The 15,129-nt window shown below is 36.5% G+C and overlaps 1 protein-coding gene across 2 annotated transcripts in view; it reads left to right on the top strand.

The window, feature by feature from the left end:
- The window catches only part of LOC139966806 (cytoplasmic aconitate hydratase-like), a 59,307-nt gene that overhangs the window by 16,024 nt on the left and 28,154 nt on the right, over positions 1–15,129 (top strand). Inside the window, exon 5 of one of the 2 annotated variants that reach the window (XM_071970167.1) lies at positions 3,918–4,061. The exons of the other annotated variant lie outside the window; for it this stretch is intronic. Coding sequence (XP_071826268.1) covers positions 3,918–4,061 — 144 coding nt within the window. The remainder of the gene's footprint in view (positions 1–3,917; positions 4,062–15,129) is intronic. 2 annotated transcript variants of the gene reach the window in all.

Below are 15,129 nucleotides of genomic sequence, written 5' to 3'. Positions count from 1 at the left end.
AAACTCCAGAGGTAATTTGGTACATACAAAATGATACCTTAGAGCCTTGTATCACAACGAAGCAAAAGGAAACGGGAAAATCACAACAATAATTGTTTCTGTCAAACTTTATTGCCGATTTCATATATACGGGATATTTTCTCATTTTCAAATAATCGGAATCGGTACGATTATGAAAAAAATAATCGGTAATCGGTATTTTCTGTTATGCGTAATCGGTTGAACACTAGTTCTGGGCCGGCTGCGTGCACAGCTGTACATGTATGGTTTGTGGATTGCGCAATGTACCTTTCAAGTTTTAACAATCATTTTTTGAACACGAACTGTGCGCAATGTGTTTGAAAAGATTTTCTCCATATCCTCTACTGTTAAATTTAAGTAAAATAATAAGAACAACACAAAGAGGACAAACACGTTTGATATAACAATTTATTTTGAACTGCATCTTGTCATTTGATTGTGTACTTCTCACGACTACTGATGTTGGCCACCAAGGTCAGTTCAATACTACAAGGCCACCTAACTGATGCACGCATTAACCAAGTAAACAAATGATGGATGGAAGCTTTAACTTTGTTTTTTCCAGTACTTGCTATTCGCATTTCGGTTTTTCGCTTTTCTTAAAATAAAAAATAGTACCTAAATTCGGTCAGCAAAAACCGGTTTTCGGTACTAACACCGGTTTACCGTGCAAGCCTACAGTCATACATTTGAGATTACAGGGCGCTTTTCCAGAGGTCAAAATATGAAACCATTTATTTTCTTCACAAAATGCCAGATATCGTCGCAAAGTGTCATGTCTATTGGGCATTGTCAACCTTGAACAACTACTACTTTACTTGACTGCCACTCTTGATGTTTCTTTAGCATGAACACATATAAGATCAGTACTTAAAAGAATATACATACTCAGAGTCCTGGGGACATGTCATAGCTATGTTTGAAGAAGTCTTCTGAAAATATCCAAATAGGAACAGAAGGCCAGTTTTGTTCAATATATCTCTCTCACTTGTGTGATCAAGATGTATGTGTCTTGCTTTACCTGCATGAGTGTTGAAATTCACATTTAGTTTAGGACATAACAGCTGTATTTACAACTAGAGTATTCTTAATTTATTCATGAATTGTATTACCGACAGCTGTGCACAATGGGTATAGAAGTTTAATTCATATTACAATGGGCAAAGGGAACGAAAGAAAAAAATATGTAGGAGAACTTTGCTAGTACTGACACGTTTTCGCATGTCATTAGTTGTATGTGGTTACCTATAATTAAAGTGTCTTTTAAATTGTGAAATTTTGAAAAATTATTTGAACGTTCAATTTTCTCTTTACAAAGTCACCCACCAAAAAATTATAAACTGAAACACTTTACCTAAATTATTCTGCTAGGTATGTGGCACAAGGTTTGTAACATGATCCAATGTGGAATGTTCTGTGATGCGAACATGTCCGGTTGGAAGCACAGTTAAAGAACATCAACCTGTCGAAGAAGCTTTGTAACAAATTTAACACTGTCATTTTTTTTTCAGGAGTTCTGATTGATTTATTACACAGTAGTAAATAGGCCTGAGTTGGGTAGCAAAAAATTGGAACCAGGTACCCGTCATCATTACCCGGTCAGGTAACAGGTAACCGAAACTCCGGAGAGAATATTGAACCAAAAAATCGCGGAACTAACCAAACACAATGTACATAAATGGCAGGTCACTCTGCCACCGTACATAACACTTCCGAAATATACGTTTTCAATCGATACTCCTGTTATGAACAACTGAATTTCATGTTTTGATGTATAATAAGTAATAATGCAAATGCACCTGAAATAAAGAGAGATGTTCCAAAAATTATTTCTGACCGATTCCACAATTTGATTTCAAATCCTGTATGTCAAAAGTTGCCAAGACGGGATTTCTCGTAAAAAGTTTCAGCTCTCAACTTGAATTAAATAATACAGCTGTGACCGTGTAGCAATTCATCGCTAAAAGATCGCATTTTGGAATAAACGTTTAGTAAAATCCACTTTTGGATTATGTTTGTTTTGTTATTATCTTGCCAGTCTTTCCTTTTATGAACTGAATAAATGAAAATTTTTGTTGTTGAGAATTTCAATATTTTTTACGCATGCAAGAACGAATAGAGTAGCTACAACTATGAGAGGAAAGAATTGTTATGGACTACCAGAGCTAGCTGCATGATGACAACAAAGACGCTTGCACTCTACAAACTATGTTTGCGTAAAATCTCCGACCACATGGTAGCCTATCACCAAACTAAGTCAATGGGGAAATCTAGCCTAACCATCTGTCCGCTCAAATTGTGACGCAGTTAGCTGGAACTAAAATATCAATGGAGTACTTTCATTATTGCTGCTATCTTCAACCACATGGTAGCCTAACACCACACTAGGTCAATTGGGATATCTAGCCTTACCATCTGTTTATTTGCTCAAATTGTGATGCAGTTAGCTGACAATATATTATCCATGGAATGGTTTCATTATTGCTGCTATCTTCGACCACATGGTAACCTAACACCACACTAAGTCAATGGGAAAATCTTGCCTAAACATCGGTTTGCAAAAGTAAAAAACACACACTTTGTGTAGCCTTGTTAACACCTTTCAATTAGCTTGAAATCTGCAACTTTTTGGAAGGTATGTGCTATGTTTTGAAGAGGAATTGAAGTAATTCAAATATACTGTTGCTGTTGCGATGGATTGAAGGTATCAATTTTGAGTAGATTTCATCGGTATAATATTTTTGATTTTGGTGGGTGAGTTATTTTCCACACACGAAAAATAATCATTAAGAATGGCTTAAACTTGAAATAGTAGGTAATAAAACAACCATGTACACTACAAGAAAGTTATTTTATGAAATTAATCTTCTGTATAGGTGTGTCTTGATTAATCAAAACATGCAGACCTATGGAATTATTGAAATCATGAAAGCACTTGCGTACCAGTTTTAAAAGCGATTTTTCCCGCAGAAAACAGGTACCTGTTTTGTGTGTTTTCGATTCGGGTACCGGAATGTTCGGTCAGGTACCGGGATACCCAACTCAGGCATAGTAGTAGAAGCTGTGATAACAATGAACCACAGTAGTCCTTGTGTCAATTTGACAGTGTTTAAATGATTAAAGTACTTACTGTAAATGCCTGTTGTGAATCATTATTTCCTGTTGATAATGTTCCTTCCTATTCCTGTGTGTGCTGATTTTTCGTAACATAGTCATGTTAGTTTTGTTGTTCACTTTTCAATCAACACAGTGTCACTATCATCATGTACTATGTGCACAGCTACTGGTACTAAAAATTACTTGATTACCACTCCTAGCCCATGTTTAAACTGACTGGGGTAATGGAGATTGCAGTTGTCAACAGGCCACCTGCTGTTTGATGTGGGAGGCCTGCAAGAAGGACAAACAGAGGAGATGTGTTTTGTATGGAGACTAGATTGCAAATGCTTTTTTGTTCCATTTTTCTATTCAACTGTGTACATTTAGGTAGTTCCAGGTATTGAAGTAAAGTTAATGTCTCATTTCTTAATGAACCATTCATCTTCTATTTCCTCTACCTAAGTACAGTAGATCTCCTTTCCTGTTTTGTAGAGGAATTGTTAATAATATTTTTATTGCATAATTGCAGCAATCCCTGTAACAACTAATGGTTTGAGGCTACTAATTGCTTTAAGTCTAATGAAGATATATCTTATTTACTAATGTAAAGATGTTTATCTTTTTATTTTGCTAGTGGCAGTTGCATCTTTTACTATTTGTTTTCTAGGGTATAAGAAGTTGTACTTGCATTAGATGTTTGAATGTGACATAAAAGTTTGTAAGTTGGTCTGCTTTGAGTAACTGGAATCCCTATACCAAAGTTAAGTGCTGTATCATGCATTTTCTACTCTTAACAGCCTATGTAGTAGATTAAAGAATGCTCCTAATCCTGGGGGAGGCCGTTTCAAAGTGATGGATGGATGCCAAACTTACCTGGAGATGTGCTATCGGCTTCCAATTCATGACACTACCTGTCCTTTTCATCACCTTGCCTCTGATTGGTCAGTTTATATGTTTAAGTTGTTTAAAATCTTAAGCTCAGTGGTAAGAATGACCAAAGCAAACTGTGTATTGAACCTGCAGTGCATCATAATGCTCACAACAGTATTCAGTGCTTTTGTTTTGTTGGTGTTCTCTGAAAGTTGTGTCAACAAAATGTGTCATCTTGTCTTGTGATGCTTTTTGCATAAGTATTCCAGAATTGAGGCAAGTCAATCAACTTTGAGTGTACGTCATTGAAAAATAAGATTAATATAGCTGATAGTTTTCAAAATTTAATAAAGTATCCAAAATGCTATTAAATTAGTTTGAGTTGCTGCTTATTTCATTCTCAAGCAGTTCTTGGTGAAAAATACATTACAGATTTCCCATTGTGTTTTGGCAGTCTCACAGTTTCTTCCCCATGCATTTTAACTTTGGTGAGGGAAGCCTCGCAAATCTAACTGCCGAGTCCGGACCGGTGAATTTATCCGCGGCTATAATGAGCACAACCACAAGCAGATAATGAGTCACACTTGAGCGCACACTGTCTCCAAACTACCCTCCATGCTATACATATCTCTAACCATTCGACAGCCTAACAACACAGACAACCAATGGGAAATTCAAGCCTTATCATTTGTTTATTCGCTGAAATTATGTCGCAGTTAGCTGGCACTAAAATTATCCACGGTTTAGAAGAATGTACTACTGTTATGCAGAGATGGACGTTACGGTCGATGGTCTCTGTAGTTAGCATACATGTGTAACCTAGCTTAATAATTGTTTTGCTTGACTTTTTGTATGTCAATATGGGTTTTCCGAAGTTCTTGGGGCGCACTTTTTTAATGCAATGGCTGATTCACTTTTTCAATCATAGTTACGTAATGTACAGAACAGGGTAAATACTTTACTTTTGTGCTTTTTTTATCGAACTTTCGAGTAGTTGATTGTCACAATCTTTCATAAATGACCTACAGATTTTGTTTGTGAGGTTTGATAACGTTAAAGATTTGCAAGAATTATGTAAAAGTATTGAATCTTGGACATTTGGTAGTGGCGGATTTTAGCGTATAAGGCAATTTACAACATAAACTACAGCTCTACTGACTGTCAAAACTGCCAAAGTTTATCCGTTTACTTGGCTAAGTTTGCTCATTGTTTGTGAACAATAAGCAGCTTTCTGTTTTCATGACGCTGTGCTCATTACTCTGGCTTGCTATCAGCTGGTGTGCAGTCTGCCATGGTACCAATATGCACATGCATAATGAACAAGTGGTGCAAGATTTCCGTCGGCCTGGACATGGCAGTTAGATTTACAAGGCTTCCCTTACTTTGCAGCAACTCTGCATCCTTTTTTTTAATCTACATGCATTCCTTGCTGCTTCTTTCAATTGTATTGCAACAGAAATATTTCACAGCAGCACTGGGGTCAACACTCACATGTTTTGAGATTTTCATTTTTAAACGTCTTTTATAAACACAATGTCCAAGGCAAGATGAATCAATGCAAATTCCTACTGGCTTTCCGGCTTGCTTGAACTCTCATTACTAAATTTATGCCTGGTCGTTCATTCATTGCTTCAAACTGGCCTTTTGTCTGTTTTACTTGGAAACATCATGTTTGTCATGCTATTGTGGTTGGTAATGTCTGAACAATTTAGAACAAGTTTGGAATTGGTAGACATTTTCTCATTGGTAATAAATGAATTACATACTGTTGAAAATTGGTAAAGGCACAGGTTCTTCTTAAGGATCTTAGCTATGAAACTACTGTATGACAACCATTCATAGCATTTATAGGAAAATACACTAAATAATCTGTAATTTCTTTTAAAAAAAAGGTACAATTATTACAGTTCTGTCTTCAAAACCTGCTAATTGCTCAGTTCCCATTTATGCAGCAAATTTTACCTGTGTAATGTTTCTATATACCAGATTACATCATCCATCCAAGCAGGAATTATTCTGTTATTGCATCTTTTGTTTTATGGGTTTGACAGAAATGAGGAATTTGGTTTTTGGTAACATTTTCCTTTAAAAGACACTATAACCTCATTGGTGATATCTTTGGTGTTATTAACAGTATTATAGGATTCTATTCTGAAAGCTAAGTCATAAATCCCCAGTCATACACAAACCATACTATTGTCTTGAATTTTGAAGTTTAGTAATGTTCCTAGCCATTTTAAACTTGCTTTAGCAATCTCTTTAAGCCAAATCAGTATGATACATAGAGATTAATGCTGCAATGGTGATGGTGTGTCAGTCACAACGGTCTGTTGAAGGGAAAAAGATACTCACTTTATTTGAAAACTCTCCTCTTTTCAGTTATATAGTGGTGGTATTCTGTTTCAGGATCTATGATGCACTTTGTACTGCAATTTGTTATAATCTTGTTGAGATAATAAGAAAATAAGTGTTGTTTCTGACTCCCTTTATTTACAACCATTGTGCCATCTTATTCAAACTTATCAGTTGTTTTTTGACGAAACAAGTTATATTACAGACATGACATAAACCCATAACAATGCCTAAAAAATTATCATCCTGAAAGAGCTTATTATCTAAAAAGAGTAATGTTACTTACTTTCAGGTGTCTTAAAAGTTATTATTGGTTAGCAACCAGTCATATGAGCCTCCTGGGAGCCCTGAACTTTGAACCTGTGAAAGTATGAATTGTTCACTTTCTCAGCATAATCAGATGTGTGTGTGTATGGCATAAACGCCTTCCAGATTTCTGCAGTGTATAGTAACAAATTGAGATTCTCTGCTTGTGTAAATCCCACATTCAGGTAACATCTTAACATAGCAATTTCTAAGTTGGAGGTCTACCAAATATTTGTAATCCTTCCAAACTTGTCATTCAGTTATATTGTGCACATTTGAATTCTAACTTGTTCAGTAGGCAGCAAACTTAAAACAGAAATATTGATGCATAAAAAAAACATGGGTAAAAAGTAGTGTTTGCACGGGTTATCCGGATACCCGGGTACCCGCCCGACGCGATTCTACCCGGTTCCTAATTTATTACCCGAATCCTACGCAAAGTGTGATTTTTTGCAAACCGATAGTTAGGCAGATTTCCCATTGACTTAGTGTGGTGTTAGGCTACCATATGTGGTCGAGTAACGAAAGTATTGCATGGATAACTTATAACTGCGTCACAATTTCAGCTAATAAACAGATGGCTATACTAGATTACCCCATTGACTTAGTTTGTTGTTAGGCTACTATGTGGTCGAAGATAACAGCAATAACAAATGTATTCCATGGATATCTTATAAGGGAAGGCTCGCAAATTTAACCGGCGATGATCGAAGGCCCAACCGTTGCTAGCCAGTGTAATGAGCACAGCAACCAGCTGGTAATGAGTCATGCTTGAACGCACACATTTCCTGCCTTCCAAGAGTCGGTGGACAGTTGTATGCACTTGACTATGAGACCACAAATTAAGCCTCTTATGCACAAAAGAAGACCAGGCAATGAACTGGTCACTTTCGTCCAGGATGTGCACAAAAGGGTTATAGAATTTTCTCTGCAGGTTGGAGAATTGTTTATCAATAAAGCTACTACATATAGGCTACTGTAACTGCATTGAGTTACTACACAATTGTGTGACATTGCGTGACATTTATTTCTTGGCAACTTGCCAACGTTACTTGAGATAGTAGTATTTCATCAGAGCCAGGCAAAAATAACAGTCTGCTGTTAGAGACAAGTTAGAGTAGCTATATTATGTGATAAAATGAAAAGAGATTTAACCTGTCTTACAATCTTTAAAAAGTTTAACTTACAAAACTGACGATATTATGAAACAAACTACGTTCGGCAAAGCCCCGTTTCTAGACTGCCTAACAATAAACAGCGTGCTTTATACGTACATCAGCCTACAAGTTAACTGCAGTGTTTACCCGTACTTAAATATCACGGTAGGCTACTGTACATGTGCTGCGGATTTTCCCAGGTACCTTAATTGCCAAACAACCCCCTGTCTAACACCTGCTGGTTAACATTTTTGGCACGTTTCCAAAAAACTTTTCATGGTGTAAACTATTTTGACTCCACTCTAGAATTAATTAGGTCAGTCAGTAAAGGATCGGTAAAGTTATGCGAAATATTATCTTAGACGTTCAAGAAAATTTATATCCCCGTAACAAAGTAAAACCATGGATGTATATAAAACACACCTCAAGCTAACCGACTCATCCGCATGAACAAAACAATCTGTTCCCCGTGATAACACGAGGCACAGTCTATACCATACAGACATAGCACGATATCAAGGCCCCAATAGCTACAGTATGGCCATCTTTATCAAAGTAAACCTTGCAATCCCATGTTTTAGGCCACTTGGCATGATTAACTAAATGCTCAATATTTTTTCCATGTCCTTGTAGAAAACGTCAACTTCGCAAAATACAATAAGTTGTGTTTTTGTTGTTACGTGAGATCCGTAACCGACGAAGTGGTTAGGCTATGTACTATACTCTTAACAATGGTAGGATAAGTATTTTCTCTTTTTTTTGTGGAAATTCTAGAAAATACTTTCTTTTTCCCCCGCTTAACAGCAGATGTGGTCGTATGGTTTATTCATAAATGGGTGTACTAGAGCCTTGTTTACATGACATTTGTTGCATTTAGCACGATATGCCAGTTTTCGCGTGAATTTTTCGAAAGTATTTTGCTCGATCTTTCGTAAAATTTGAAAGGTGTACCAACTTACTGTTCGTACACAATTGTTAATTTCTCTATGCTCAATATTGTTTCCATGTCCTTGTAGAAAACGTCAACTTCGCAAAGTACAATAAGTTGTGTTTTTGTTGTTACGTGAGATCCGTAACCGACGAAGTGGTTAGGCTATGTACTATACTCTTAACTATGGTAGGATAAGTATTTTTTCTTTTTTTTGTGGAAATTCTAGAAAATACTTTCTTTTTCCCCCGCTTAACAGCAGATGTGGTCGTATGGTTTATTCATAAATGGGTGTACTAGAGCCTTGTTTACATGACATTTGTTGCATTTAGCACGTTATGCCAGTTTTCGCGTGAATTTTTCGAAAGTATTTTGCTCGATCTTTCGTAAAATTTGAAAGGTGTACCAACTTACTGTTCGAGTAGAGAAAAGAGAGATGGATCAGTGTTAGTGAATGAAAATACTTTGTACAGGAAAAGAAGTCTGAAAGTTTTTTTGAAACATTCGATACGAAAATAGTTCATGAAGATTTCAACTCGTTCTTGAAATAAATCTCCTTCTACTGTGGTCAGAGTGCCATTGTTACGTAAAAACCACAGACCAGGAAAAGGCAAGTACCGCTTTTGTTTACAAACAATAGCAGCGCTTCTGTGTTGGGAGCTCAATGCTCATTACTTTCACGGAGTTACCGTGGGTGTGTGCACTCAAGCGTGAGCGATATGCAGGCTGCATAATGAGCAGTGGTGTGCTGCTGGCTGGGCCTTCGATCATCGCCGGTTAAATTTGCGAGCCTTCCCTAACTGCATCACAATTTCAGCGGTATACTGTAGGCTTGATTTCCCCCATTGACTTAGTGTGGTGTTAGGCGACCATGTGGTCGAACATAACAGTAATAATGAGAGTATTCCATGGATATCTTATAACTGCATCACAATTTCAGCAAATAAACAGATGGTTAGGCCTAGCTATATTTCTCATTGACTTATTGTGGTGTTAGGCTACCATGTGGAAGAAATCATTATTTATTCGTTCGTTTATTTCATAAAAGGAAAGGCTGACAAGGAAGTTTATGAGATGTTTATGGATTATAGACGGATTAACTAATATACTGTAATCATCGCAAGTGGCTTTTTACTAATCGTTTATTCCAAATGCGATCAAATTGCGCGAATCGTGCGATCTCGCGGCTAATGCGAACCCTGGGACTGCATAATAGATAGTAGTTGTAACAACTGTTTAAGAGCTAAATTGGATATTTGTATGGTCTGATAGAGGTGGAGAGCAAACATAAGCAGCGGCAGCAGTGCGATGTTAGTAGTGATGTTAATTATATGAAGTTATTAACAAGTTAATGAAAGAAACAAAAGCAAATAGAATTATTGAGGAAGGTTTTATACCTTTTCTTACATGTACGTATTTGAACATAAAACATTGTCAATAGAGAATATAATTCATTTATTATAGCATCCAATATGTAATTTCTTGAAAATCGTGATACACAAGTTTAAATAAATTTTTTCGGGTACCCGGATACCCGACGGGTAACGGCTCTCGGGTACCCGGTTCCCGATTTTTGGACCCGTGTAAACACTAGTAAAAAGTAAGGAACACTTGTAAATGAAACATTCCCAAATTTTGTGCTGGGTATCTTGCTTTGGTCAAATCTTTTTAAGTGCTGGACCCTTCCCTGGATCTGCCCATTGTAGTTGTAAAGGGATCAGAACATACTTTTACTGTAGAGGGGCCTGTCCATGTAGATGGTGAACAGGATAAGTCCTTTACAATTAAGAAGAAACTGGGATAGGAAACTTTTATGAGAACACAAGTTAACAAAAGTTATGAGCTAGTCAATTTAAGGTTTATCGTCTTGCCCTTCAGTGATATTAGCTCCCATTGTAACACCCCTCAAAAGTTAATCTCCATTTAATACTCCAGTCAATCTTCATTTTTGGTTTTGATGAAATCATAACCTTTGTAATCATGCACGCAGATTAGTATGTGTCTGATGCCTTGCTTGTAAACACGATATCTCAAGATGGGAAGCTTGTTCCAAGCTCATATTTGGTGTGTAGGAGTACCTAATTGAGTAGGAGGTTATTGTTTTCTGGGGATGTCAAAGGTCATATGGGGTTACCAGGGGTCAATAATTTGGTTAAAACTTTGTAATCAAGATCACTCAATAGCAGCTTGGAGCAATCTCATATTTAGTGTGTAGGAGTACCACATTGAGTAGAAACAGCCTATTTTTTTTTGGGGGGGGGATGTCAAATGTCATTTTGGGTCACCAGAGGTCAAATTGTGAAAACCTTGTAATCACTATATCTCTGGAAGGGAATCTTGGACCAATCTCATATTTAGTATGTAGTTGTGAAATGTTAAGTGCAAGAAGGCTATAGTTTTCTGTGGAGGTCAAAGGACATTTGGGGTCAGTAGTGGTAAAATCGTAAAAACCTTGTAAACATGGTATTTCAAGAAGGGAAGCTTGGAACAATCTCATATATAGTATGTAGTTGTGAAACCTTAGGTTCAAGAAGCCTATTGTCTTTTTGTGGAGGTCAAAGGCTATTTGGAGTCACCAGAGGCCAAATTGTAAACACGATATCTCAAGAAGGGAAGCTTAGAACAATCTCATATTTAGTATCTAGTTGTGATACGGTAAGTTCAATAAGCATATTGATTTTTGCGGAGGTCAAAAGGTCATTTGGGGTTACTAGTGGTCAAATTGTGTGCAAACAGGTGTACTCTTTGTACATACAGCGTTGCTATTGGAACGAACGATATCACTGAATCATCAGTATTATATATTTGCTTCTGTCGTTTAAGTTTTCCCTAGTATTTCGCAAATGTCAGTTTTGGATGTATAGTTATGTTGGGGAAATGGCTAGGTGCCATTTACGAAATTGACTGTCGTCTAGTTAGATTTTATCTATGACCAATCTGCGAATTAACTGTGTAAAATGGTTCGCTATCTGCACGTGCATTATGTCAGGGAAGTTTATATGTGTGGAGATTGTTCCCAACCTTCATGGAGCATTTTCAAACATACAGCGAAAGCATCATTTAAAATCTAAAATAACTATTTATTAGAGGGAACTGTTTGAGCTTAAAAAGTACGAAATGTGTTTTAAAGGCATTCATAAATACGTTATGTTCATATATTAATTTCTCAACCAATTAAAAAAAATATTAACCATATTAATCACGACGGCTTGGTTATGCTCAGGCAACCCCTGCACAGTAGAGTAAATGCAAGTAGACTTCTAACAATAAGCATTGTAAAAAAATTGTTTCATGTCAGAATACCAATACACTTAAGGTGGCCAAACATCTCCTAAAATATTTCTAAGACATTTCCTACATGCCAAAAGTCAAAATTTGTTTGATCAAGGTTTGATCAAGTTTTACCGAGTCCAAAAAGAAAATAATGCAATGTGCCATACATTACTGTAATGGAGAGGTACAAGTGTAAAAATTCAATGTAATATACATTTGAAGGGATTAGAGGATGTCGAAAATCCACCAGCTGTGCCTTTTAAGGTGGCTTTATTGCTGCTAGGATTTTTTGCAAATATTCTCACTCTACACCAGTTGCGAGTGGAAGATAGACGCTCTTTCAACCTTAGTTTTTCATTGCGTAAAAGATCGCTTTGGTTTAGGCAGTGAAATGGAGTAATAGCAATACTTTTCATGCATCAAAATGTAGGAAGTTGCGCTAATCGACTGAGTAGCAGTTCAAAGTAGCAGTGAAGTACTGTAAAGGCTTAGGAGTCGCGAACACCTAACTACAGTACTGTATTGTATATGCTAGTGCTGATAGTCGACTCTTTCTTCTGTAGTCGATTAATCACATAGCTCTTCTCACAAAATACTTGATGACAGTCATCAATGTCATTTTTACATTGCAAAAATACAGTCAATCTTTCTCCATGGTGCACTGTCTTTATTTGTTCTTGCATGTCTTAACGTGTGGTGTGTAAATCATGTTAAAACATTTACCAAACAAAAACTGTGAACAATTTTCAATCAACAACATTTCTTAAAATCCTTCATAGTAAATATAAAACTTTATGATGAATCAACAAGCTACTATGTAACTACTATCACTAATAAAAGCAAACGCGCAAACAATGAATAGATGTAACACCTGTGATGTTTAGTATACAAGAGTTTCTGTAGAAGGACGTTTTAGGCTAGGCTCTATCCTAGCGAGATAGCAGGCACATATTTTGCACATTGAAATTAAATTACACTGCAATCGACATACTCTATTAGACATCTGATAAATTTATGTGAACCAGGCCAGTAATGAAGTAATTGTAAACATGTTTGAAGAAATGACAAATACTTTGGCAATCGTGAAATGATTAATAACTTACGAATTTGCGATTATGCGCAATGATTAAAAATTTCTAGGACTGAATGTTGCAGTGCTGAACAAGCATATTACTGACAAAGCAAACTTATGAATCTAACCGGAGCAGATGCTTGCCGATTTTTAACACAGCTCAGTGCTGGTGTAGAATTGTGAAAACCTGTATACTTTTGCAATATTTGCTGACAAACTGCTTTAAAATGTTGTTTTTGATAGGTTAGGCTATTTATCAAAAGCAGATTATGAGTAGTGCTAGCTTGTAATTGAGTAATCGCAAGTTAGGTTTTAAGCTCGATTTCAAACTTCCAAAGTGTAATAGCGACTACTGGCGATTAATCGATTATGACTATCAGCACTAGTACATGCCTAGTGTTTGAGGAGCCCTATTGTAACAGAAGCTAGCTATCTTCGTAGGTATTTTTGCAGATGTTTTATATATGTTCAATTATTTGAGACACTACAATAGGCCTAGCTGCTTATTAATGATTCTGCGACATATTTTACTCTGTTCAACACATACTTTTGGTGGAATAAGTTTAAATTTCATACTGCACAGAAGCATAATTTTCCAATGTGCAATAACGTAGCACCATGTTTCTACCGAAGTGCCTAACTTTTGTTCACAGAAAGTATTGATGTTGCAGATCTGTACTATGGAGACTTGAACAGCAGTCATAGTGCCGAGTGAATTTTGCGTTTTCGTGATTTATTTTTTGTCACAGTCCCGAAATAGCGAGTACTTTTAAAATATTTGTCTAGGCTTGAGAAGAAGCCTGTTGATTTTGGTAGAGATCAATCTGTATGCTGAATACAAGAAAAGTGTCCATCTCAGTTATCAGCTGCCAGTGTGAATATTGTTTGACATTTCTCAATTCTTTTTACTTGAACTTTTTTGAAGTTTGTTGTTCATCCTGGCTATATGCTACAGCCTAATGTCACATTCATATAAGATTATTATTAGTGTTTAAACAGGTCCAAAAACCGAGGTACCCGTGAGCCGTTACTGGTCGGGGATCCGGGTACCCAGAAAAAAATTGTTTACCCTTGTGTATAGCGATTTTCAAGAAATGACATATTGGTCTTATTGAATGCTATAATAACTGAATTATATTCTCCACTGACAATGTTTCATGTTCAAATACGTAGGTGTAAGATAAGGTATAAAACCTTCCTCAATAATTTCTGTTTGCTTTTGTTTCTTTTATTAACTTGTCAATAACTTCATAAAATTAACATCACTACTAACATCGCAATGCCGCCGCTGCTTATGTTTGCTCTCACATCTATTGGATCAGACCATATAAATATCCAATTTAGCTCTCAAACACTTTTACTACTACTATCTGTTATGCAGGCCCAGGGTTCGCATTTGCCACGAGATTGCTCGCAATTTGATCACATTTGGAATAAACGTTTAGTGAAAAGCCACTTGTGATTATTATTTTTTAGTCATTCTGTCTATAATCCATAAGTAACATCTCGTAAAATTCCTTGTCAGTCTTACCTTCTACAGTATGAAATAAACAAATGAATGAATTATAATTGTCAGAAATCCTTCAATTTCTTCCACATGGTTGCCTAACACCACACTAAGTCAATGGGGAAATCTAGCCTAAACATCTGTCTATTAGCTGATATTGAGACACAGTTATAAGATATCCATGGAATACTCTCTTTATTGCTGTTATCTTCGACCACATGGTTGCCTAACACCACACTAAGTCAATGGGGTAATCTATCCTAACCATCTGTCTATTAGCTGAAATTGAGACACAGTTATAAGATATCCATGGATTACTTTCGTTATTGCTGTTATCTGCGCCCACATGGTAGCCTAACACCACACTAAGTCAATGGGAAAATCTTGCCTAACCATCGGTTTGCCAAAAAAAAAAAATTTGAAATCACACTTTGCGTAGGATTCGGGTAATAAATTAGGAACCCTGGTAGTACAGCGTCGGGCGAGTACCCGGGTCCCCCGTGCAAACACTAATTATTATGTAGCATCATCGTAAACCACACTG

The sequence above is a fragment of the Apostichopus japonicus genome, chromosome 4 (genome assembly GCF_037975245.1).
Source record: "Apostichopus japonicus isolate 1M-3 chromosome 4, ASM3797524v1, whole genome shotgun sequence".
Taxonomy (NCBI): Eukaryota; Metazoa; Echinodermata; class Holothuroidea; order Aspidochirotida; family Stichopodidae; genus Apostichopus; species Apostichopus japonicus.
The sequence above is the reverse complement of the archived record's forward strand: the minus strand, read 5'-3'. Positions and strand labels throughout refer to the sequence as shown.